The sequence below is a fragment of the Abramis brama genome (genome assembly GCF_963993115.1).
Source record: "Abramis brama genome assembly, chromosome: 2".
Classification (NCBI taxonomy): Eukaryota; Metazoa; Chordata; class Actinopteri; order Cypriniformes; family Leuciscidae; genus Abramis; species Abramis brama.
Genome location: NC_139964.1, coordinates 20,742,279 through 20,769,510, shown reverse-complemented (window position 1 = coordinate 20,769,510; position 27,232 = coordinate 20,742,279). Strand labels below are relative to the sequence as shown.

The 27,232-nt window shown below is 38.8% G+C and overlaps 2 protein-coding genes and 1 pseudogene across 5 annotated transcripts in view; 1 reads left to right on the top strand and 2 right to left on the bottom strand.

Annotated features, from left to right (window-relative positions):
• LOC311077822 (complement C3-like) overlaps positions 1-27,232 on the top strand; it is a 515,769-nt pseudogene that overhangs the window by 296,910 nt on the left and 191,627 nt on the right. The gene's annotated exons all lie outside the window — the stretch shown is intronic.
• The window catches only part of LOC311077816 (complement C3-like), a 277,870-nt gene that overhangs the window by 124,533 nt on the left and 126,105 nt on the right, over positions 1-27,232 (bottom strand). The gene's annotated exons all lie outside the window — the stretch shown is intronic.
• Positions 3,295-12,953, bottom strand: LOC311077841 (uncharacterized protein). The gene is made up of 12 exons (XM_084106483.1): positions 12,363-12,953; positions 11,304-11,369; positions 10,998-11,087; positions 10,052-10,126; positions 9,746-9,835; positions 8,830-8,904; positions 8,531-8,613; positions 7,630-7,735; positions 7,464-7,534; positions 7,165-7,376; positions 5,472-5,618; positions 3,295-3,645 (listed from the first exon to the last, which is right to left on the bottom strand). The coding sequence occupies exons 1-12, from the start codon at positions 12,453-12,455 to the stop codon at positions 3,611-3,613; spliced, it is 1,143 nt and encodes a 380-aa protein (XP_083962609.1). The 5' UTR covers positions 12,456-12,953; the 3' UTR covers positions 3,295-3,610.

Sequence of the window (27,232 nt, the reverse complement as noted above, 5' to 3'; positions counted from 1 at the left end):
GGCCCTATTGTTTCCGGTAGGATTATTTATTAGGGCCCAAGCCCTGAAAGGGCGAAGGCCCTATTGTTTTCGTTAGGATTATTAGGGCCCAAGCCCTGAAAGGGCGAAGGCCCTATTGTTTCCGGTAGGATTATTAGGGCCCAAGCCCTGAAAGGGCGAAGGCCCTATTGTTTTCGGTAGGATTATTTATTATTATTATTTTTTTGTCAACCTTTCGGGCACTTTTGGGGCCCTTAACATGCTCGAAAACTCTTGAAACTTTGCACACGGGTCAGAACCCGCGGCCATCAGGGCCGGGCTGAAGCTGGTACCCGGGCATGGCAGGGGGGCTCGACAGCGCCCCCTGGAATGGTGTCCGAAAACTTGGTTCATATATCAAACACGCTTGCATGAATTAGTATGAAACTCGGTACACATATAGATCTCATCGGGCCGAACAACGTTCGTGCTCTAAGTTTTACACCAGCCAAACAGGAAGTCGGCTATTATGGGTTGTTTGGAAACGCATGCTGTGGAATTTGAAATACTCCTCCTAGGCAATTCTACCTATTGCCACAAAACTCGGTGTGCATGAAGTCAAGACATTGAGGACGCTAAATTGCGGACGGATTTTTGATATCTCGAACGGTTTGGCCGTGGCGAGGAAATGAATTTATGGCGAATAAGGGACACAGGAAGTGTGTTATAACTTCAGCATACATTAACTGATCTTGCTGAAACTTCAGCAGTGTGTTTGTTGTAAGAGTCCGATCACATGGACGTGACTATTGTGAGTCAATGTTATAGCGCCACCAACTGGCAGCAGGAAGTGTGTGACTTTCAAAATGCTTTGAAATCACCCCCTTATTTTTACCCGATTTGCTTAAAACTTTATGTGTATAATGTAAACACACGGCAGATGTAGACCTGTGAAAGGATTATTGATATCTTAGATACTGTTGCCGTGGCAACGCATCAAACTTTAATATTCTTTTCGGATACGTTTGAGACTCTTAGCATGCTTGAAATTGGATGAAACTCGACAGACACATAACACTTATTAGCCAGTAGACATGTGAAAAGTTTCAGAAACGGGCGTGGCAGGGGGGCTCAACAGCGCCCCCTTGAACGGGGTCTGAAAACTTGGTCCATATATCAAACACGCTTGCATGAATTAATATGAAACTCGGTACACATATAGATCTCATCGGGCCGAACAACTTTCCCTCTGTCAAGTTTCACGCCAGCCCAACAGGAAGTCGGCTATTATAGGTTGTTTGGAAAACGTTTGCTGTGGAATGTGAAGTACTCCTCCTAGAGAATTCATCCCATTCCCACCAAACTCGGTGTGCATGAAGTCAAGACATTGAGGATGCTAAATTGCGGACGGATTTTTGATATCTCGAACGGTTTGGCCGTGGCGAGGAAACAAATTTATGGCGAGAAAAGAGAGACACGAAGTGTTATAACTTCTGCATACATTAACTGATCTTAAATGAAACTTCAGCAGTGTGTTCGTGGTAAGAGGCCGATCAGATGGATGTAACTATTGTGAGTCAAAGTTATAGCGCCACCAACTGGCAGCAGGAAGTGTGTCACTTTCAACATGCTTTTGACAAAAGTGGGGAGGTTAGTTTTAAATACAGTAAAAAAAAATTAGTTTGTATATTGTTCTCATCATGCCGGACAACTTTCTAATTTACATTCATTAGCTCCGGCCATCAGGAAGTCAGATATTTTGAATGTGGATTTCTTTGCAAAATCGGCCTCTGAATTTTTACCCACTCCTCTCACATACACACACACACACACACACACACACATACTGGTTTATGTGGATTAGCCAGACTTTTTCTCCAAACAGGCCCGGTGGTGGTTTAGATGGACTACCCTTTCCTGAGGTCCTAGAGCTATGAGAATTCGATTAAAACACTCAAAAAAAATTGAAAAAAATTCAGGACACTTTAGACTTCAGATACACCCTTCAGAGCGTGATACACACCACCCTAAACCTATTGTGGTTTATAGAGACATTTCTCTTTTTGAAGAATATGTGACTTATAAGGACCAAAACAAACATTATTGGGACTTTAAAGGGACAATGACGTCACTTGCTCATTAACATAAATACACTAACATAAATACACATTAACCTGACACCACCAAGCATTAATGGGACTTGAATTATTATTTCATTGCACAACTCTAACATCACCATTGTTAGTTGGTGACACTGACTAACAGCCAGATAACAGCCTGTAAGAGCTAAACAATAGATTGTCACACAACACCAGTGCCATGACAATGAGAATTGAGGAAAAAAGTCAAGTCAACTTTATTTATATAGCACTTTTCACATTACAGATTGTATCAAAGCAGCTTCACAGTATTCAATTAAAATAATACATCAATGTTTGTTTCTAGTGTAAAACGTCCACGTTTGGTAATGCTGATCAATAGAATTGTTGATTGATTAATTAAATTAAATTAAGTTAAGTTTATTTAATCAAATAAGTTATTCTTACCCAACTTCAAAATACCCATGGTTGCTCATAACAAAAAATAAATAAAATATAAAAAAAACTAAAAACTGTTTAACAGTTTGCTTTTGTGACTTTGGACTTTTGGGTCTTAAGCTTATTCGCCGTATCCCCCAGAGTTAGATAAGTCCACACACACCCTTCTCATCTCGGTGTGTGCCGTAACTCTGTCTGACGCACCCACCGCTAGCCTAGCTTAGCACAAAGACTGGAGGTAAACGGCTCCAGCTAGCATACTGCTCCCAATAAGTGACAAAATAACGCCAACATTTTCCTATTGACATGTTGTGATTTGTATAGTCACAGCATGTACAAATAACAAGGTCACATGAGACATGGACATCTTCTAACCGTATACATACTGGGAACTATATTCTCAGAAGACGAAGCACTGCTACTTGGGCGGAGGGATTTGCTCGCAGGACCTGAGAAGCCCGTGGTGAGGAGCAGAGAGTTCGCTCAGAGGGTTGCGCTAATCACTCCAGCCAGCAGTGCTTCGCCTTCTATATAGTAAAATCTATGAGAATATAGTTCCCAGTGTGTATACGGTTAGAAGACGGCTGTGTATCATGTGACCTTGTTATTCGTACACACAGTGACTATACAAATCACAACATGTAAATAGGAGAATGTTGGCGTTATTCTGTCACTTATTGGGAGCAGTATGCTAGCTGGAGCCGTTTACCTCCAGCGTTTGTGCTAAGCTAGGCTAGCGGTGGGTGCGTCAGACAGAGTTACAGGCCGCGCGGAGATGAGAAGGGTGTGTGTGGACTTATCTAACTCTGGGGGATACGGTGAATAAGCTAAAGTCCCAAAAGGTTGGCGTGTTCCTTTAACACAAACATAGAAACACCACCACAATTGTCAGTGTATTTAAATCTTTTTTTTTCTGACTGCCTCTGTGCAGCTATTCCTCTATTTCGTACAAAGTCCCTTATATTTTGCACTGTTCTTTGTGCCAACACGGGGTCTTCCACCAGTTTGCAGTGACTGCGTTCAGTTTAGGTGGCCAGTTTTCCCATGCTTACATGACCTTTGAAGTGTCGCATTACTGCGGCGACCTCAGCCTTAGACCACACTTTCTTCGCCACTCATCTGGATCCATGTTCCTCATCAGCATAATTCCCTGGAAGATAGGCAAACAAAAAAAGAATATAAATCACAAACAAAATGTGTTGTCCAGTTGAAGCCATCAAAACATGAGTTCAGTTAATGCCACAGTTGACAAGAAATTGCAGTTTACTTTTCTTAATTCACTCTGGGTATCAGTTGGTGTCTCACTCGATGTGATTTCACCAACTTTATTAACCCACATTAGAGTGTGGACAATATGGAGTGTATTTTTAGAATGTCTTTGCTGTTCATCTATTTATGTGGCCAAACCTTTTGCTATTTGAATTAATTCGTAACTAAATTAACAGTAAGTAATACTACAATTAGTAACATGTCTTAAGTAATTTTGGCATTGTACTTCAACACACTGTATTTTAAATGAAACCAAGACTATGGGGTTTAAGGTCTGATTCTCAGTTTAAATCTGATTTCATAAGGTTAGCTAAATAGTGTTGGAACTTGGTCTGAAAGTTTAGTCTTGAAATTGAAACTGTACGTAACAATCAGCTTAATACTACTTTTAACCTCTTAATCTTCCAGATTTTGTGGCATGTTGTGTCTCAGTCATCCAGACCAATTTATTTTTAGTCTTTTAACCAACTTGCCAAAAAGAGAATTAATAGAACGTACTCATGGGCAATCAAGAGAACATGTGAAGAGAAGGAGGTAACTTTACTTTTATCTCAAATTCAGTATACATTTCCTGATAATAAAGTAAGTGTATATGCTCCCTTGCAGACAAGATGTCTTGTACAAATGCAGTACAGTTAAATTTAGGGCTATTTATTCATATCTCTTTCTTTAAGATTACTCTTGCATTTTGATAGTTGAAAACATCACAAAGACGTGCATAATAATCCTTCTGTTAAAGGGATACTTCACTGTTTTTTCATATTAAACTGTTATTCCCTTAACTAAGACGAGTTGATACATACCTCTCTCGTCTCAGTGCGTGCACTTAATCGCTCTGGCGCGCGGCAGCACTTTGATAGCACTTAGCTTAGCCCAGTTCATTCATTAGGGACCAAACAGAGATGAAGCTAGAAGCGACCAAACACCTCCACGTTTTCCCTATTTAAATACAGTAAGTCGAGTAGTTACACAACCAAGTATGGTGACAAAATAAAACGTGGCGCTTTTCTAAGCGGGTAAAAAGGATACCTATAATGTATGGCGGAATAGCACTTGGGACTCAATAGCACTTCGACTCGGCGCAGTAAAAAGTCACACTTGAAAAATCCTCTCCCTCTCACTTCTGTCAGTAGAACCAACGTGACTTTTTACTGCGCGAGTCGAAGTGCTATTCCGCCATACATTATAGTTATCCTTTTTACCCGCTTAGAAAAGCGCCACGTTTTATTTTGTGTCACCATACTTGGTCGTGTAACTGTAAGGGTTAGGGTTAGGATGTGGAGGTGTTTGGTCGCTTCTAGCTTCATCTCTGTTTGGTCCCTAATGAATGAACTGGGCTAAGCTAAGTGCTATCAAACTGTCGCCGCGCGCCAGAGCGATTAAGTGCACGCACTGAGACGAGAGAGGTATGCATCAACTCATCTTAGTTAAGGGAATAATGGTTTAATATGAAAAAATGGTGAAGTATCCCTTTAAGGGAGTTGGGCAAAGTAAGAATTTCATTGTAGGGTATAAACCAGTGTGTTTCTTCTGTGCATAGACAATAAACCTCTTGAATCTGAATCTTACCTTCAGAGGGAGGTACACTCACTTACTGTGGACAACACAAATGACACTGATCCTGTTGAAAACATAATTTAACAAGTTACTTTTGTCACAGGAAAAAATACATTTTATCAGCAGAGACTATGAATTGAGTTAACATACCAAAGTCTCCCATGTCATGGTCTTGCTCTGTGGTTGTAGAGTCAATATCCATAGGCTCCACAGTTCCAAGCTCTGATGCGGTGAGATCTGTGTTGCTGTCATCAGATTCACTCCCACTGTCTTCAGCATCACTTAACGCAATCTCATCTGGAAAATGGCATTAGTAAAACTCAGAGGTGGAAAGAGTACTTGAAAACCATACTTGAGTAAAAAGACAGATACCTTGCAGCATAAATTACTCGATTACAAGTCACCAATACCAATACGAGTAAAAGTGATTAACAATACTTTAGTATTACTTATACTAAATCTAGGCTCAAAGATGCACTAGTCCTTGACACCTGAGACAGGCAGGTGAAAATAAGAAACAATTGATTTGTAAAATGAGAAGTCATGTTTATTTTCTAAAATCTAAATAAAACTGAACACCTCAATAGTCTAATAAATCAGGGTCGACACAACAGCCTCTTAAAGGGATTGTTCACCCAAAAATGAAAATTCTGTCTTCATGTAGTCAACCTCAAGTTGTTCCAAACCTGTATACATTTCTTTGTTCTGCTGTACACAAAGATAGATATTTTGTAACCAAGTAGATTTTGCCAGCCATTGACTAGTACAGCAGAACAAAGACAAGTTTGGAACAACTTGAGGGTGAGTAAATGATGACAATTTTCATTTTTGGGTGAACTATCTATTTAAGCGTTTACAAACTCTCAAGTCTCAGTTAAGCTCAAGTGCACAAAAAGGCCACACGTAAACCAATATCCTTCAAAAAGGCCTTGTCAATAATGTGGATAAAAAAAATTGTTAAGTAAAATTAAATAGTCAAAGTCTAACTGCACTGGATGTGCTGGTTTTGGACTCATCACTGGCTGCAGTCCTGATCTAAATCAAACGTCTGCGATTTAGCACCTACTAATGCACTCGCATTCGCGTAAAGTAGACTTGTTGAAAAGTTTGGGTGAGTAAGGGCAAAACGCACAAGATATAGTTCAGTCAATGCCACTTAGATGGAAATATCACTTTCTGCAGCAGTTTGTTTTTGCCATAAAGAAAAGTTAGGTGCCATGCAAAATGTAATTTGTAATTGCATTACTCATCACAAATGTATTGGAGTAAAAAGTACATTTACTTCTTCAAAAATGTAGTCAAGTAGAGTAAAATTAGCTAATATCTTTGATACTCAGTACAACTACAAAGTAGCCAAAAATATACTCAAGTACAGTTGCTAATTACATTTACTCAAATAGTTTACAGCTCTGGTAAAACTCTCATAAATAGCTGGACATAAAAATCTGTGGTTGAAATAGCCACATCAAATAAGGAAAAGATAGTACTTGGTTTTGTACTTTTTGCAAAGTAACTATTTTTACTTGAGTAGTTTTGAGCTATTATACCTGCGTTTATGTTTAATGTGGTCCATGAGCACATAAGATAAATGATTACACAATATGATATTAGGTTAATATTTAAAGTAATTTGACTGCACCTACACAAACATAATTTTGAATTACTGTCCAGCCATACTGTAGACTTAAGTTTATATTTCTGAATAGTAGTCCTCGACTCATACTTGGACATGAAAGGTGATTTTTTTTTCTTGGAAAGGGATGCTAACTACGCCAAGTCTAGATGTTTATCTAAAAAAACAAAAACTCAGATAATATCTACAAGGGCTAATTTCTGTACAAACCTTCAATTTCAATCTCATCCAGTGACTTCCCCTGGAAGGTTTCCTTTACTAGCAAGTAATGACAAAGAATATTCTGACTCCGAATCAGGTATGTATTCCTTGTCAGACATGTCCTCAGCATCATCAGATGATATTTGGTCCAATGCTGGATGTGGAACTTTGTCCTGAACTGACAGCAGTTCATCATCAGAAGCCTTAGGAGACTGCTGCGCCTGAATTGGTGAGAAAGCAAATTATTTTACATGGTGATTGAATCTTATAGACAGTTCAAGTTCAACACTCACTTAGTAGATACTCACCTGTGCTGTGCTGTTAAAGTCATCTCTTTTAATTTGCTTGAGGCAGGATTTATGCCAGACCCCTGAACAAACTGGAACACATTTGAGTAAAATAATGTTAACACTGCAGGTCTATTTAAGTGGTTAGAGCACAACACACTCTATACTAATTCAGTAAATATCTAACCTGTGCATCGATAGCCAAGCCACTTGAAGGAAGATACGGGTCCCACACAACGAACACACTTGTCCAAGGAGGATACTGTTGCGCACACAAGGCGGTGTTTTTGACACTGTTGGCAAAAATTTTTATTGTAGTGTTTACTTATGCCACTTAGTTTGGACAAAGATATTTCATATTTACGCCACATAGTTTGGACAGAAAGATATTTCATATTAACATGTCGATATCTAATTTTAAATCCAATACCAATGTGACATTTAATTTACCTGATACATATGATTACCCTTTTATTGCATTGTATTTTGTTATTTATAGCGCATCTTATTTATATGCAGCTTATTTAAAGCATTTCCTATATGAAGATATACCTTCTTCATATTTTTAAATTGTAGATGGGGAATTTGTGGTTAGCCTCAGTGTCAGGAGCTGACTTCTTCTAGCCCAGTATAACTAATAGGGTGCCTTTCCATTACATGTAACCAAACGACTTAGCATTCACATTAAACCAACATAAAGATCCAATGCAGGCAGTCCAAGTGTTCTTAAAAACCAAAGCGATGCCTCTGGGGACGGGACCCTCTAAACTGCATGGACCTCCCAAGTCATGTTTGGGTGGGGTTCAGTGTTTGATACACATACACTCAGATATTATACTGACTGAAGCTTGAAAAGGCACATTTATACAAATGTCCTTCCATTCCATTGTCCACATAAAGCACGTTCTACTCAGGCGACTGTCCACATAAAGCATGTTCTACTCAGGCGATTGTCCACGTAAAGCATGTTCTACTCAGGCGACTACACACACACATACACACACACACACATTGAAATAGGTTGGCAGATTTAACATTTTGCCACAAATAAGTTGTACATGAGATTTAATTTACCTCTCCAACCTTACCGCTCAGTGAGTGGGCTGAGCTCTGGACTAGTCTGATTCGGGTGGCTGGCGGCTGTATGGGTGCACTTGCTCTCAGTGGTCAGCTGTAGAAGATGAAACAGAGACAAAGGACAATAAAGAGAAAGTCCTGGGAGCGTGATACTAGAGAGGACATTTGACGTCTGAGTAAAAAAATAAACCATTCTACTGTTGACAGAAAGACGGAGGAAAACCTTGCTTTAAAACTCAATGACAACGTCTTTGATATTAACAATCAAGTGCAAGATATTAATAAAAATCTATCTTTTGTGAGGACATACCTCTTCAGTGTCATCAGTTGTGGGAGGGGGATTTGTGGTACCACACATCTTTGGGGCCATTTCATGATCAAGGCCCTGTAAAAAGGAAAAAAACAAATAAACAAAATATTGTAGACCACAGACTATGAAAACTACACTCTGATGAACACATTCATGTTCACCGCGACTTCTACAGATTACCAGTTCCCACAACACAACTTGCTAAGATTTCCAAACTGCTTTTGTCAAATGGAGAAAGGAAACCTTTGCAGCATCCAGGGGAAGTCACTGGATGAGATTGAAATTGAAGGTTTGTACAGAAATTAGCCCTTGTAGATATTATCTGAGTTTTTGTTTTTTTCCTTTGAATGTTTGAATGCAGCTTATTTAAAGCATATCCTATATGAAGATATACCTTCTTCATATTTTTAAATTGTAGATGGGGAATTTGTGGTTAGCCTCAGTGTCAGGAGCTGACTTCTTCTAGCCCAGTATAACTAATAGGGTGCCTTTCCATTACATGTAACCAAACGACTTAGCATTCACATTAAACCAACATAAAGATCCAATGCAGGCAGTCCAAGTGTTCTTAAAAACCAAAGTGATGCCTCTGGGGACGGGACCCTCTAAACTGCATGGACCTCCCAAGTCATGTTTGGGTGGGGTTCAGTGTTTGATACACATACACTCAGATATTATACTGACTGAAGCTTGAAAAGGCACATTTATACAAATGTCCTTCCATTCCATTGTCCACATAAAGCACGTTCTACTCAGGCGACTGTCCACATAAAGCATGTTCTACTCAGGCGATTGTCCACGTAAAGCATGTTCTACTCAGGCGACTACACACACACATACACACACACACACATTGAAATAGGTTGGCAGATTTAACATTTTGCCACAAATAAGTTGTACATGAGATTTAATTTACCTCTCCAACCTTGGTGCATGGGCTGAGCTCTGGACTAGTCTGATTCGGGTGGCTGGCGGCTGTATGGGTGCACTTGCTCTCAGTGGTCAGCTGTAGAAGATGAAACAGAGACAAAGGACAATAAAGAGAAAGTCCTGGGAGCGTGATACTAGAGAGGACATTTGACGTCTGAGTAAAAAAATAAACCATTCTACTGTTGACAGAAAGACGGAGGAAAACCTTGCTTTAAAACTCACTGACAACGTCTTTGATATTAACAATCAAGAGCAAGATATTAATAAAAATCTATCTTTTGTGAGGACATACCTCTTCAGTGTCATCAGTTGTGGATGGGGGATTTGTGGTGCCACACATCTTTGGGGCCATTTCATCATCAAGGCCCTGTAAAAAGGAAAAAACAACAAAAAAAGATAAATTATAATAAATATCTTCAAGACAAGATGTTCCCTGTGTAGCATTCAGTGAAAAGATATCATGGCTGTATTTCAGTGAGTGTTTTGTGGAAAACATGTAGTCTCTGAAACGGTTCTTTAGACACTGAACAGGCCACATGACTACAGTCTGTAGACTATGAAAACTACACTCTGATGAATACAGCATTTGATTACTTTGTTGTTTATCTATTGTCAGCCAACTTCATAGAATGATTGCAATTCTAGAATAATTGACTAAGCTTTTACATGGAGTGAGGGGTTAGTCCTTTTATAGTTCTTAGATTTGCTATGATTCTTTTAAATGACATCTTGTCATGAATTTTCGTCAGTGCTGTTGAATGGGTGCCTTTCCATTACATGTAACCAAACGACTTAGCATTCACATTAAACCAACATAAAGATCCAATGCAGGCAGTCCAAGTGTTCTTAAAAACCAAAGTGATGCCTCTGGGGATGGAACCCTCTAAACTGCATGGACCTCCCAAGTCATGTTTGGGTGGGGTTCAGTGTTTGATACACATACACTCAGATATTATACTGACTGAAGCTTGAAAAGGCACATTTAGACAAATGTCCTTCCATTCCATTGTCCACATAAAGCATGTTCTACTCAGGCGACTGTCCACATAAAGCATGTTCTGCTCAGGCGACTGTCCACATAAAGCATGTTCTGCTCAGGCGACTGTCCACATAAAGCATGTTCTGCTCAGGCGACCACACACACACACACACACACACACACACACACACACACATTGAAATAGGTTGGCAGATTTAACATTTTGCCACAAATAAGTTGTACATGAGATTTAATTTACCTCTCCAACCTTGGTGAGTGGGCTGAGCTCTGGACTAGTCTGATTCGGGTGGCTGGCGGCTGTATGGGTGCACTTGCTCTCAGTGGTCAGCTGTAGAAGATGAAACAGAGACAAAGGACAATAAAGAGAAAGTCCTGGGAGCGTGATACTAGAGAGGACATTTGACGTCTGAGTAAAAAAATAAACCATTCTACTGTTGACAGAAAGACGGAGGAAAACCTTGCTTTAAAACTCACTGACAACGTCTTTGATATTAACAATCAAGTGCAAGATATTAATAAAAATCTATCTTTTGTGAGGACATACCTCTTCAGTTGTGGAAGGGGGATTTGTGGTGCCACACATCTTTGGGGCCATTTCATCATCAAGGCCCTGTAAAAAGGAAAAAATATATAATAATAATAATAATAATAATAATAATAATATACATTATATATATATTTATAGTAGACTGTGGATTATGAAAACTACACTCTGATGAACACAGCATTTGATGACTTCATTGTTTTTGTTCTAACATTCTGTAATGGTCAGTATCATCTATGGTGTGGTTAGGTGGTGCTAACAAAAGCTATAAAAATCATGTTCCACCTGAAGCTAGATGGAAAATGTACAGTATTTTGGTATGTGAAATGTTCTATGGTTAAAGCATTTCTTATATGAGAACTAACAATTTCACAAAGTTAGTTAAATGAAGTCAAGAAGATAAAAACACTGTTTTTAACTTATATATATATATATATATATATAACACTCTACACACTGCACAAGATACTTGTCAGGTCTGTTGCCCCTCATGTTTTGTATATTGATCATTGTGGTTGGTTACTAGGTACCAATTAATTTATCTTACAGGTTTAGTACACTAACAGAACATCATAAACACATTACATTTATTTAATGGCCTGAAAGTACTCATATTAATGATATAACAGCCTTCCTGTGTCACTGCAACTTCATATTTAAAAAAAATAATGTGGGCTACTAAGAAAGTATTTAATTCTATAAAACAAACACAATGTCTGTAATAAAAGTTAAGGCTTTAACTAGCTACGCCTTGCTCATTAAGCCATGCGGTAGCCACAAGCTCAACTTAACCTAGCTAGCTTTCATTTTAAAAACAAAACTACCAAATTTGACTTGCTGGCAATGTTACTTCTGTCCTCATCTCTACCTGCTGTCCTCCACCTCTTTAGCCTGAGGCTTAATGAGCAGGATATGTTGATAGCCACTCAAGCTAGCTCAGCTAACATTGTGGTAAATATATAGCATTTTACAGTAATTGTAAGTTACAAGTTACAATTTCTTGCAAATAAGAAACACTTAATGCAAAAATGCAACTATATTTATAAATATAATTATTACCTGTATGTATTTAATCCAGTAAATCCAACGACGTCGAGCTGACACTTCCGAGGTGTGGTCCATTAGGTATTTAATTAGCGACAGCTGGGCCATGTGCTGTGGGCGGAGCTTCCCGTCGACTTCCGTTTGTTACCGCCCACATGCGCAAACCAGCCAATCACAAGACGGCCCGCCAAAATGCACCGTGTGTATCAGAAATGTGTATGAAACTGCAATATAAAACCCAGCTGTGGGGTCGCTGTTCTATACACTGGGATACACTCAAAATCAGGTCAAGTGGTAAATGAGGACTTTCAAAGAAAAAGAGAATATATGTTGTTCAGACACTAACAAATGCAGTTACACTCTTTGATTTACGAGGACCTTGGCATAGTCCCCGTATTACCCTTAGGTCCGTGGAGCCCAGGTGAAATGTCTGGCGTGTTGTCCATGTAAACCACATATACCAACACACACACACACACACACACACACACACACACACACACACACACACACACACACACACACACACACACAGACACACACACACACACACACACACACACACACACACACAGACACACACACACACACACACACACACACACACACACACACACATGCACACACACACATATTCCAACATTGCAATCTTGACATCACAGCCTGTTCATTATAGCTTTAATAAAATATAATAATAAAATAGTCAACCTAACATATAAAAATTACACTGCTCTGTTTAAATAGTCAGTAGTACAATTTATATGATTCATGGTAAACACCGCCCACTGTGATGTTTCCAAGCACATTTTTGCAAGAAGATTATATTGGAACACAAGTGAAGTACAAAGGCTATAAGTGTAGGCCTATCATAAAATCAGAATAAGGTAAGACAAGTAATATTTTTTGTCTTTTTATATATATATATATATATATATATATATATATAGCTGCGAGCAGCGATGAAGGGCCAAAGCCGGCGGCGCTGCCACCCCGGTGCCTTTAGGTAACTAAAGGCACCGGGGTTGCGGTGCCACCGGCTTGGGCCCGTAATCGCTGCTCGCAGCTATATTTTATTATTATTATTATTATTTTGTCAACCTTTCGGGCACTTTTGGGGCCCTTAACATGCTCAAAAACTCTTGAAATTTTGCACACACGTCAGAACCTGCGGCCATCAGGGCCGGACTGAAGCTGGTACCCGGGCGTGGCACAGGGGCTCGACAGCGCCCCCTGGAATGGTGTCTGAAAACTTGGTCCATAAATCAAACACGCTTGCATGTAATAATATGAAACTCAGTACAAATATAGATCTCATCGGGCCGAACAACTTTCGTGCTCTAAGTTTTACACCAGCCCAACAGGAAGTCGGTTATTATACGTTGTTTGGAAAACGCATACAATGGAATGTGAAATACTCCTCCTAGGGAATTCATCCGATCGCCACCAAACTCGGTGTGAATGAAGTCAAGACATTGAGGATGCTAAATTGCGAACAGATTTTTGATATCTCGAACGGTTTGGCCGTGGCGAGGAAACAAATTTATGGCGAATAATGGGACACAGGAAGTGTGTTATAACTTCTGCATACATTAACTGATCTTGATGAAACTTCAGCAGTGTGTTCGTGGTAAAAGGCCGATCAGATGGATGTAACTATTGTGAGTCAAAGTTATAGCGCCACCAACTGGCAGCAGGAAGTTTGTCACTTTCAAAATGCTTTGAAATCACCCTCTTAGTTTTACCCGATTTGCTTCAAACTTTATGTGTGTAATGTAGACACACGGCAGATGTAGACCTGTGAAAGGATTATTGATATCTTAGATACTGTTGCCGTGGCAACGTATCAAACTTTAATATTTTTTTTGGATGCTTTTAAACCTCTTATCATGCTTGAAATTGGATGAAACTCGACAGACAGATCACACTTATTAGCCAGTAGACATGTGCAAAGTTTCAGAAACGGGCGTGGCAGGGGGGCTCAACAGCGCCCTCTTGAACGGGGTCTGAAAACTTGGTCCATTAATCAAACACGCTTGCATAAATTAATATGAAACTCGGTACACATATAGATCTCATCGGGCCAAACAACTTTGTCCTGGTCAAGTTTTACGCCAGCCCAACAGGAAGTCGGCTATTATGGGTTGTTTGGAAAATGCTTGCTGTGGAATGTGAAATACTCCTCCTAGAAAATTCACTGTGTCCCCTCCAAACTCGGTGTGCATGTAGTCAAGACTTTGAGGATGCTAAATTGCGGACGGATTTTTGATATCTCGAACGGTTTGGCCGTGGCGAGGAATTGAATTTATGGCGAGAAAAGAGAAACACGAAGTGGAATAACTTCTGCATACATTAACTGATCTTGATGAAACTTCAGCAGTGTGTTCGTGGTAAGAGGCCGATCAGATGGATGTAACTATTTTGAGTCAAAGTTATAGTGCCACCAACTGGCAGCAGGAAGTGTGTCACTTTCAACATGCTTTTGACAAAAGTGGGGGGGTAAGTTTTAACTACAGTAAAAAAAAAAAATGTTTGTATATTGTTCTTATAAAGCTGGACAACTTTCTAATTTACATTCATTAGCTCCAGCCATCAGGAAGTCAGATATTTTGGTCTGAATGTGAATTTTTTTGCAAAATCAGCCTCTGAATTTTTAGCCACTCCTCTTAAACTATTTATTTTATTCCCACCAAACTTTTTCAACATGATGAAAATACATTATATATGCTAAATTGTGAACGGATAATAAATATCTCAAACGGTTTTGCTATGGCGAGGGATTAAAGTAATGTCCAAAAAGGAAACATTAAAGCCTCAAATCTTATAAAAATGTAATTATATACCATTTATTTCTATATAAAAGTATACAAATATCACAACTAAACCCATTTTATTCTGTTTTTGCAATTCAAGAAGAATGAAAAAGTTAAAAACAGGCTATTTAGTGCTATTTGGTTAAACAAAAAAGCAAACATAGGGCTATACTGCCCTCTTGTGTCCTAAAGGACATCAAAATAGTATATAAAACTTTTTACCAGGTAGGCCAATATTGTATTTAAATATACATTTATTAGGTATGTGTCTGAGGATATTTTCCCACCGGTTAATCGACGTGTGACACGAGCGGGTGCTTTTAAATCGCTAATATAAAAGTGAAAGAAAAATAATGTTGCACACACACGTTGGAAAGAATGATGCTTTTAAACAACACTAAACCGCCATTAGGTGTCGCCAGGCATCCATCTTAATAAGCGAGTCATTGATTCATTCGTTCAAACGATTCGTTCGAATGAGTCGATCATGATTAAGACAGATGTTTATTGATCATTCAATCTTTGAGTCAACCGATTCGTTAAAAATGCTGAATCGTTCAGTTATGAGAAAACACGTGATGCGCGATGGTTCTGCTGTGATCTTTGTTTAACTATTTTCGCTGCTGAAACAGAACAAAAACAGTCAATATTGCATCTAAAATGTAAGTGACTTAACTGGAACTGTTTATTAACCTGTTGTATGAAATCAATGTCACAGTTTCAACTGTGATTGTATTCAGGAAATGACACTCGTCAAGTGAGGTTGCTTCACTGTATCATATGTTATAAAATATATAAAACCTCCATATTTGTCATTTTTATAGTCAGCAGGCCTATGTTGTTAACTGATTATTTTTAAAAATAAAATCTCAAACGGTTTTGCTATAGTGAGGGATTAAAGTAATGTCAAAAAAGGACAGACTAAAAGTCTCATATCTTCTAAAAATGCAATTATACACCATTTATTTCTATATAAAATTATACAAATATCAGAACTATACCCATTTTATTCTTTTTTTTGTTTGTTTGTTTGTTTTCAATTTAGGAATTATGTTTGAGTTTAAAAACAACCAGAATGTTTCAGTCCAAAAACTAGATAAATAATATCATGTCATGGATTGCTTAAATGTATTTTTATTTTTTTATTTCGTTTTGGCTTGTTTGTAGTTATTTTTTTTATTCTTGTTCCGTTCTGAATATCGTTACATTTAAAGGATTTGTTGTGGAATATTTTGAGTATATCATAAAATCAGAATAATTCTCTCGATTTAGTGATTCCCTAGTTATCTTTTTATTAGATTTTTTTTTTTCGTTATTCTAATCAGGTCAGGCAAGTAAAATTCTCTGTGTCTTGTCCCTAAAATGTATATATATATATATATATATATATATATATATATATATATATATATATACACACACACACACAGTATATAATGTGTATATATATATATATATATATATATATATATATATATATATATATATATATATGTACATCATATACTGTGTGTATGTATATATATATATATATATATATATATATATATATATATATATGTGTATGTGTATGTGTATATATATATATATATATATATATATATATATATATATATATATATATATAAATATAGCTGCGAGCAGCGATGAAGGGCCAAAGCCGGCGGGACCGCCACCCTGGTGCCTTTAGGTAACTAAAGGCACCGGGGTGGCGGTGCCACCGGCTTGGGCCCGTAATCGCTGCTCGCAGCTATATTTATTATTATTATTGTTGTTCAAGGGTTCGGGGGCTTTTGGGACCCTTAACAGACTCAAAAACTCATGAAACTTTGCACACAGGTCAGAACCCGCGGCCATTAGGGCCGGGCTGAAGCTGGTACCCGGGCGTGGCAGGGGGGCTCGACAGCGCCCCCTAGAACACAATCTTAAATCTTGGACACATACAAGAACGTATTAGTATGAAACTCGGTACACATATAGATCTCATCGGGCCGAACAACTTTCACGCTCTAAGTTATTAGCTCTGCCCAACAGGAAGTCAGCTATTATGGGTTGTTTGAAAAAAGCATGCTGTGGAATTTAATGTACTCCTCCTAGGAAATTGATCCGATCCCCACCAAACTCGGTCAGCATGAAGTCAAGACATTGAGGATGCTAAATTGTGGACGGATTTTTGATATCTCGAACGGTTTGGCCGTGGCGATGAAACGAATTTATGGCGAGAAAAGATAAACAGGAAGTGTGTTATAACTTCTGCATACATTAACTGATCTTGATGAAACTTCCGCAGTGTGTTCGTTGTAAGAGGCCGATCACATGGATGTGACTATTGTGAGTCAAAGTTATAGCGCCACCAACTGGCAGCAGGAAGTGTGTCACTTTCAAAATGCTTTGAAATCACTCTCTTATTTTTACCCGATTTGCTTCAAACTTTATGTGTATAATGTAGACACACGGCAGATGTAGACCTGTGAAAGGTTTATTGATATCTTAGATACTGTTGCCGTGGCAACGCATCAAACTTTAATATTCTTTTGAGATGCTTTTGAGACTCTTAACATACTTTCAATTGGGTGAAACTCGACAGACACATCACATTTATTAGCCAGTAGACATGTGCAAAGTTTCAGAAACGGGCGTGGTGAGGGGCTCAGTAGCGCCACCTTTAGTCAAAAATGGGGGCTTAGTTTTAAGTAGAGTCACAAAAATCATTATGTATATTGTTCTCATCAAGCCGGACAACTTTCTAATTTATAGTCATAAGCTGTGACCAACAGGAAGTGAGATATTTTGGTTTGAATGTGATTTTTTGGAGAATTCTCTCTCTCTCTCTCTCTCTCTCTCTGCATCTGTGTCTCTGTGTGTGTGTGTGTGGGGTGGGGGGATTTGTCTGTTAGGAGAGATTTACTTTTATAATTGTTTTTCAAGGTTTCAGGGGCTTTTGGGGCCCTTAACGTGCTCGAAAACTCTTGAAACTTTGCACACAGGTCAGAACCTGCGGCCATCAGGGCCGGGCTGAAGCTGGTACCCGGGCGTGGCAGGGGGGCTCAACAGCGCCCACTTGAATGGGGTCCGAAAACTTGGTCCATAAATCAAACACGCTTGCATGTAATAATGTGAAACTCGGTACACATATAGATCTCATCGGGCCGAACAACTTTCGTGCTCTAAGTTTTACGTCAGCCCAACAGGAAGTCGGCTATTTAGGGTTGTTTGGAAACGCGTGCTGTGGAATTTAATGTACTCCTCCTAGGAAATTCTTTCAATTGCCACCAAACTCGGTCAGCATGAAGTAAAGACATTGAGGATGCTAAATTGCAGACGGATTTTTGATATCTCGAACGGTTTGGCCGTGGCGAGGAAACGAATTTATGGCGAGGAAAGAGAAAAACGAAGTGTTATAACTTCTGCATACATTAACTGATCTTGATGAAACTTCAGCAGTGTGTTCGTGGTAAGAGGCCGATCTCATGGATGTAACTATTGTGAGTCAAAGTTATAGCGCCACCAACTGGCAGCAGGAAGTGTGTCACTTTCTAAATGCTTTTGACAAAAGTGGGGGGGTTAATTTTATGTACAGTCACAAAAATCAGTACGCATATTGGTCTCATCGAGCCGGACAATTTTCTAATTTACTGTCATTAGCTCCGACCAACAGGAAGTCAGATATTTTGGTTTGAATGTGGATTTCTTTGCAAAATCAGCCTCTGAATTTTTACCCACTCCTCTTAAATGGTTTATTTTATTCCCACCAAACTTTTCCAACATGATGAAAATACATTAAAGATGCTAAATTGTAAACAGATAATAAATATCTCAAACGGTTTTGCTATGGCGAGGGATTAAATTAATGTAAAAAAAGGAAACACTAAAACCTCCTATCTTCTAAAAATGTAATTATACACCATTTATTTATATATAAAATTATACAAATATCAGAACTAAACCTATTTCATTCTTTTTTTATTTATTTTTTATTTAATAATTGTTTAAGTTTAAAAACATCCAGAATGTTTTTTTAGTCCAAAAAATAAATAAATAATGTCATTTATAGTGCTATACTGCCCTCTTGTGTTCAAAATCAGGTAGGCCTATTGTATCTATATAAAAATATACTAGGTATGTGACGGTGAGAATATTTTACCACCAGTTAATCAATGGGTTAATCAACGTTAATCAATGTTGTGGAATATTTTGAGTGTATCATAAAATCAGAATAAGGTAAGACAAGTTATATTTTCTGTCTTTTATATATATATATATATATATATATATATATAAATATAGCTGCGAGCAGCGATGAAGGGCCAAAGCCGGCGGCACCGCCACCCAGGTGCCTTTAGGTAACTAAAGGCGCCGGGGTTGCGGTGCCACCGGCTTGGGCCCGTAATCGCTGCTCGCAGCTATATTTATTATTATTATTATTATTTTGTCAACCTTTCGGGCACTTTTGGGGCCCTTAACATGCTCAAAAACTCTTGAAACTTTGCACACATGTCAGAACCCGCGGCCATCAGGGCCGGACCGAAGCTGGTACCCGGGCGTGGCAGGGGGGCTCGACAGCGCCCCCTGGAACGGGATCCGAACACTTGTCCATAAATCAAACACGCTTGCATGTAATAATATGAAACTCGGTACACATATAGATCTCATCGGGCCGAACAACTTTCGTGCTCTAAGTTTTACGCCAGCCCAACAGGAAGTCGGCTATTATGGGTTGTTTGGAAACGCATGCTGTGGAATTTGATGTACTCCTCCTAGGAAATTCATCCATTCGCCTCCAAACTCGGTCAGCATGAAGTCAAGACATTGAGGATGCTAAATTGCGGACGGATTTTTGATATCTCGAACGGTTTGGCCGTGGCGAGGAAACGAATTTATGGCGAATAAGGGACACAGGAAGTGTGTTATAACTTCTGCATACATTAACTGATCTTGATGAAACTTCAGCAGTGTGTTCGTTGTAAGAGGCCGATCGCACAGATGTGACTATTGTGAGTCAAAGTTATAGCGCCACCAACAGGCAGCAGGAAGTACATCACTTTCAAAATGCTTTGAAATAACTGTCTTATTTTTACCCGATTTGCTTCAAACTTTATGTGTACAATGTAGACACACGGCAGATGTAGACCTGTGAAAGGATTATTGATATCTTAGATACTGTTGCCGTGGCAACACATCAAACTTTAATATTATTTTTTGATGCTTTTGGGACTCTTAACATACTTGAAATTGCATGAAACTCGACAGACACATCACATTTATTAGCCAGTAGACATGTGCAAAGTTTCAGAAACGGGCGTGGTGGAATGGCTCAGTAGCGCCACCTTTAGTCAAAAATGGGGGCTTAGTTTTTCCTAGAATCACAAAAATCGGTATGTATATTGTTCTCATCGAGCCGGACAACTTTCTAATTTACACTTATAAGCTCCAACCAACAGGAAGTCAGATATTTTGGTTTGAATGTGGATTTTCTGAAGAATTTTCTCTCTCTCTCTGTGTGTCTGTGTGTGTGTGTGTGGGGGGGGGGGGGTTGTCTATTCCATTTAATCTTTGTTTTTCAAGGTTTTAGGGGCTTTTGGCGCACTTAACGTGCTCATAAACACTTGAAACTTTTCACACAGGTCAGAACCCACGGTCATCAGGGCCGGGCTGAAGCTGGTACACGGGCGTGGCAGGGGGGCTCAACAGCGCCCCCTTGAACACGGTCTGAAAACTTGGTCCATATATCAAACACGCTTGCATGAATTAATATGAAACTCGGTACACATATAGATCTCATCGGGCCGAACAACTTCCGCACTCTAAATTATTAGCTCCGCCCAACAGGAAGTCTGCTATTATGGGTTGTTTGAAAAACGCATGCTGTGGAATTTGAAACACTCATCCTAGAGAATTCATCCGATCCCCACCAAACTCGGTCAGCATGAAGTCAAGACATTGAGGATGCTAAATTGCGGACGGATTTTTGATATCTCGAACGGTTTGGCCGTGGCGAGGAAATGAATTTATGGCGAGAAAATAGAAACACGAAGTGTTATAACTTCTGCATACATTAACTGATCTTGATGAAACTTCAGCAGTGTGTTCATGGTAAGAGGCCGGTCAGATGGATGTAACTATTGTGAGTCAAAGTTATAGCGCCACCAACTGGTAGCAGGAAGTGTGTCACTTTCAAAATGCTTTTGACAAAAGTGGGGGGGTTACTTTTACCCACAGTTACAAAAATCAGTACGCATATTGGACTCATCGAGTCGGACAACTTTCTAATTTACAGTCATTAGCTCCGAGCAACAGGAAGTCAGATATTTTGGTTTGAATGTGGATTTTTTGGATATGTCAGACTCTGAGTTTTTAGTTACTCCTCCTAAGTGGTTTATTTTATTCACACCAAACTTTTTCAACATGATAAAAATACATTAAAGATATATATATATATATATATATATATATATATATATATATATATATATATATATATAAATATAGCTGCGAGCAGCGATGAAGGGCCAAAGCCGGCGGCACCGCCACCCCGGTGCTTTTAGGTAACTAAAGGCATCGGGGTTGCGGTGCCACCGGCTTGGGCCCGTAATCGCTGCTCGCAGCTATATTTTTTCTTACGACTATTCAGGCACTTTTGGGGCCCTTAACATGCTCAAAAACTCTTGAAACTTTGCACACGGGTCAGAACCTGCGGCCATCAGGGCCGGGCTGAAGCTGGGACACGGGCGTGGCAAAGGGGCTCAACAGCGCCCCCTTGAACGGGGTCCGAAAACTTGGTCCATAAATCAAACATGCTGAAAAATTGTGGACGGATTTTTGATATCTCGAACGGTTTGGCCGTGGCGAGGACACGAATTTATGGCGAGAAAATAGAAACAGGAAGTGTGTTATAACTTCAGCAAACATTGACAGATCTTGATAAAACTTCAGCAGTGTGTTCGTTGTAAGAGGCCGATCACATGGATGTGATCTTTGTGAGTCAAAGTTATAGAGCCACCAACTGGCAACAGGAAGTGTGTCACTTTCAAAATGCTTTGAAATCCCCCTCTTATTTCTACCCGATTTGCTTCAAACTTTATGTGTATAATGTAGACACATGGCAGATGTAGACCTGTGAAAGGAATATTGATATATGAGATACTGTTGTCGTGGCAACGCATCAAACTTTAATATTATTTTCAGATGCTTTTGAGACTCTTCACATGCTTGAAAATGCATGAAACTCGACAGACTCATCACATTTATTAGCCAGTAGACATGTGCAAAGTTTCAGAAATGGGCGTGGTGAGGGGCTCAGTAGCGCCACCTTTAGTCAAAAATAAGGGCTTAGTTTTTAGTAGAATCACAAAAATCGGTATGTATATTGTTCTCATCAAGCCGGACAACTTTCTAATTTACAGTTATTAGCTGCAACCAACAGGAAGTCAGATATTTAGGTTTGAATGTGATTTTTTGGAGAATTCTCTCTCTCTCTCTCTCTCTCTCTCTCTCTCTCTGTATCTGTGTCTCTGTGTGTGTGTGTGTGGGGGGGTGGGGGGGTTGTCTGTTAGGAGAAATTTGCTTTTCTAATTGTTTTTCAAGGTTTCAGGGGCTTTTGGGGCCCTTAACGTGCTCGAAAACTCTTGAAACTTTGCACACAGGTCAGAACCTGCGGCCATCAGGGCCGGGCTGAAGCGGGTGTGGCAGGGGGGCTCAACAGCGCCCCCTTGAATGGGGTCTGAAAACTTGGTCCATAGATCAAACTAGCTTGCATGAATTAATATGACACTTGGTACACATATAGATCTCATCGGGCCGAACAACTTTCACACTCTTAAGTTATACGCCAGCCCAACAGGAAGTCAGCTATTATGGGTTGTTTGGAGAACGCTTGCTGTGGAATTTGAAACACTCCTCCTAGAGAATTAATTCAATCACCATCAAACTCGGTGGGCATGAAGTCAAGACATTGAGGATGCTAAATTGCGGATGGATTTTTGATATCTCGAACGGTTTGGTCGTGGCGAGGAAACTAATTTATGGCGAGAAAAGAGAGACACGAAGTGTTATAACTTCTGCACACATTAACTGATCTTGATGAAACTTCAGCAGTGTGTTCGTGGTAAGAGGCCGGTCAGATGGATGCAACTATTGTGAGTCAAAGTTATAGCGCCACCAACTGGCAAAAGGAACTGTGTCACTTTCAAAATGCTTTTGACAAAATGGGCGGGTTACTTTTAGCCACAGTTACAAAAATCAGTACATATATTGGTCTCATCGAGCCGGACAAGTTTCTAATTTACAGTCATTAGCTCTGACCAACAGGAAGTCAGATATTTTGGTTTGAATGTGGATTTATTTGCAAAATCGGCCTCTGAATTTTATATATATATATATATATATATATATATATATATATATTTTAAAGTGACAAGACAGAGAATATTACTTGTCCGATATATATATATATATATATATATATATATATATATATATATATATATATATATATATATGTATATATATATAAATATAGCTGCGAGCAGCGATGGAGGGCCCAAGCCGGTGACACCGCCACCCCGGTGCATTTAGTGTAAAGCGACAGCGCCCCGTGGAACGGGATCCGAACATGTGTCCATAAATCAAACACGCTTGCATGTAATAATATGAAACTCGGTACACATATAGATCTCATTGGGCCGAACAACTTTCGTGCTCTAAGTTTTACGCCAGCCCAACAGGAAGTCGGCTATTTAGGGTTGTTTGGAAACGCATGCTGTGGAATTTAATGTACTCCTCCTAGGGAATTCCACAATTCGCCACCAAACTCGGTCAGCGTGAAGTCAAGACATTGAGGATGCTAAATTGCGGACGGATTTTTGATATCTCGAACGGTTTGGCCTTGGCAAGGAAATGAATTTATGGCGAAAAAATGAAACAGGAAGTGTGTTATAACTTCTGCATACATTAACTAATCTTGATGAAACTTCAGCAGTGTGTTCGTTGTAAGAGGCCGATCACATGGATGTGACTATTGTGAGTAAAAGTTATAGCGCCACCAACTGGCAGCAGGAAGTGTGTCACTTTCAAAATGCTTTGAAATCACCCTCTTATTTTTACCCGATTTGCTTCAAACTTTATGTGTACAATGTAGACACACGGCAGATGTAGACCTGTGAAAGGATTATTGATATCTTAGATACTGTTGCTGTGGCAACGCATCAAACTTTAAAATTCTTTTTTTATGCTTTTGATACTCTTAACATACTTGAAATTGCATGAAACTCGACAGACACATCACACTTATTAGCCAGTCGACATGTGCAAAGTTTCAGAAACGGGCGTGGTGAGGGGCTCAGTAGCGCCACCTTTAGTCAAAAATGGGGGCTTAGTTTTACATAGAGTCACAAAACTCGGTTCGTATATTGTTCTCATCAAGCCGGATAACTTTCTAATTTACATTCATTAGCTCCAACCAAAAGGAAGTCAGATATTTTAGTTTGAATGTGATTATTTGGAGAATTTTCTCTCTCTCTGTCTGTCTCTGTGTGTGTGAGGGGTGGGAGGGATTTGTCTGTTGAGTTTAATGTTTGTTTTCAAGGTTTCAGGGGCTTTTGGGACCCTTAACGTGCTCGAAAACTCTTGAAACTTTGCACACAGGTCAGAACCCACGGCCATCAGGGCCGGGCTGAAGCTGGTACCCGGGCGTGGCTGGGGGGCTCAACAGCGCCCCCTTGAACGGGGTTCTAAAACTTGGTCCATATATCAAACACGCTTGCATGAATTAATATGAAACTCGGTACACATATAGATCTCATCGTGCCGAACAACTTTCCCCTGGTCAAGTTTTACGCCAGCCCAACAGGAAGTCGGCTATTATGGGTTGTTTGGAAAACGCTTGCTGTGGAATGTGAAATACTCCTCCTAGAAAATTCACTGTGTCCCCTCCAAACTTGGTGTGCATGTAGTCAAGACTTTGAGGATGCTAAATTGCGGACGGATTTTTGATATCTCGAACGGTTTGGTCGTGGCGAGGAATCGAATTTATGGCGAGAAAAGAGAAACACGAAGTGGAATAACTTCTGCATACATTAACTGATCTTGATGAAACTTCAGCAGTGTGCTCGTGGTAAGAGGCCGATCAGATGAATGTAACTATTGTGAGTCAAAGTTATAGCGCCACCAACTGGCAGCAGGAAGTGTGTCACTTTCAACATGCTTTTGACAAAAGTGGGGGGGTTAGTTTTAAATACAGTAAAAAAAAAATTAGTTTGTATATTGTTCTCATCAAGCCGGACAACTTTCTAATTTACATTCATTAGCTCCTCTTAAACTATTTATTTTATTCCCACCAAACTTTTTCAACATGATGAAAATACATTAAATATGCTAAATTGTGAACGGATAATAAATATCTCAAACGGTTTTGCTATGGCGAGGGATTAAAGTAATGTCCAAAAAGGAAACACTAAAAGCCTCAAATTTTCTAAAAATGTAATTATATACCATTTATTTCTATATAAAAGTATACAAATATCACAACTAAACCCATTTTATTCTGTTTTTGCAATTCAAGAAGAATGAAAAAGTTAAAAACAGGCTATTTAGTGCTATTTGGTTAAACAAAAAAGCAAACATAGGGCTATACTGCCCTCTTGTGTCCAAAAGGACATCAAAATAGTATATAAAACTTTTTACCAGGTAGGCAAATATTGTATTTAAATATACATTTATTAGGTATGTGTCTGAGGATATTTTCCCACCGGTTAATCGACGTGTGACACGAGCGGGTGCTTTTAAATCGCTAATATAAAAGTGAAAGAAAAATACAGACGTCCACACTGACATTGATAATGTTGCACACACACGTTGGAAAGAATGATGCTTTTAAACAACACTAAACCGCCATTAGGTGTCGCCAGGCATCCATCTTAATAAGCGAGTCATTGATTCATTCATTCAAACGATTCGTTCGAATGAGTCGATCATGATTAAGACAGATGTTTGTTGATCATTCAATCTTTGAGTCAACCGATTCGTTAAAAATGCTGAATCGTTCAGTTATGAGAAAACACGTGATGCGTGATGGTTCTGCTGTGATCTTTGTTTAACTATTTTCGCTGCTGAAACAGAACAAAAACAGTCAATATTGCATCTAAAATGTAAGTGACTTAACTGGAACTGTTTATTAACCTGTTGTATGAAATCAATGTCACAGTTTCAACTGTGATTGTATTCAGGAAATGACACTCATCAAGTGAGGTTGCTTCACTGTATCATATGTTATAAAATATATAAAACCTCCATATTTGTAATTTTTATAGTCAGCAGGCCTATGTTGTTAACTGATTATTTTTAAAAATAAAATCTCAAACGGTTTTGCTATAGTGAGGGATTAAAGTAATGTCAAAAAAGGACACACTAAAAGCCTCATATCTTCTAAAAATGCAATTATACACCATTTATTTCTATATAAAATTATACAAATATCAGAACTATACCCATTTTATTCTTTTTTTTTTTTTTTTTTTTTTTTTTTTAATTTAAGAATTATGTTTGAGTTTAAAAACAACCAGAATGTTTCAGTCCAAAAACTAGATAAATCATGTCATGTCATGGATTGCTTAAATGTATTTTTATTTTTTTATTTCGTTTTGGCTTGTTTGTAGTTATTTTTTTATTCTTGTTCCGTTCTGAATATCGTTACATTTAAAGGATTTGTTGTGGAATATTTTGAGTGTATCATAAAATCAGAATAATTCTCTCGATTTAGTGATTCCCTAGTTATCTTTTTATTAGATTTTTTTTTCGTTGTTCTAATCAGGTCAGGCAAGTAAAATTCTCTGTGTCTTGTCCCTAAAATGTATATATATATATACACACACACACACACAGTATATAATGTGTATATATATGTACATCATATACTGTGTGTGTATATATACACTGCTCAAAAAAATTAAAGGAACACTTTGAAAACACATCAGATCTCAATGGGGAAAAATATCATGCTGGATATCGATACTTGGTTACTCACGTAACCTCGGTTCTCTCTAGAGAGGGAACGAGTATTGCGTAAGCTTGCTTACGCTG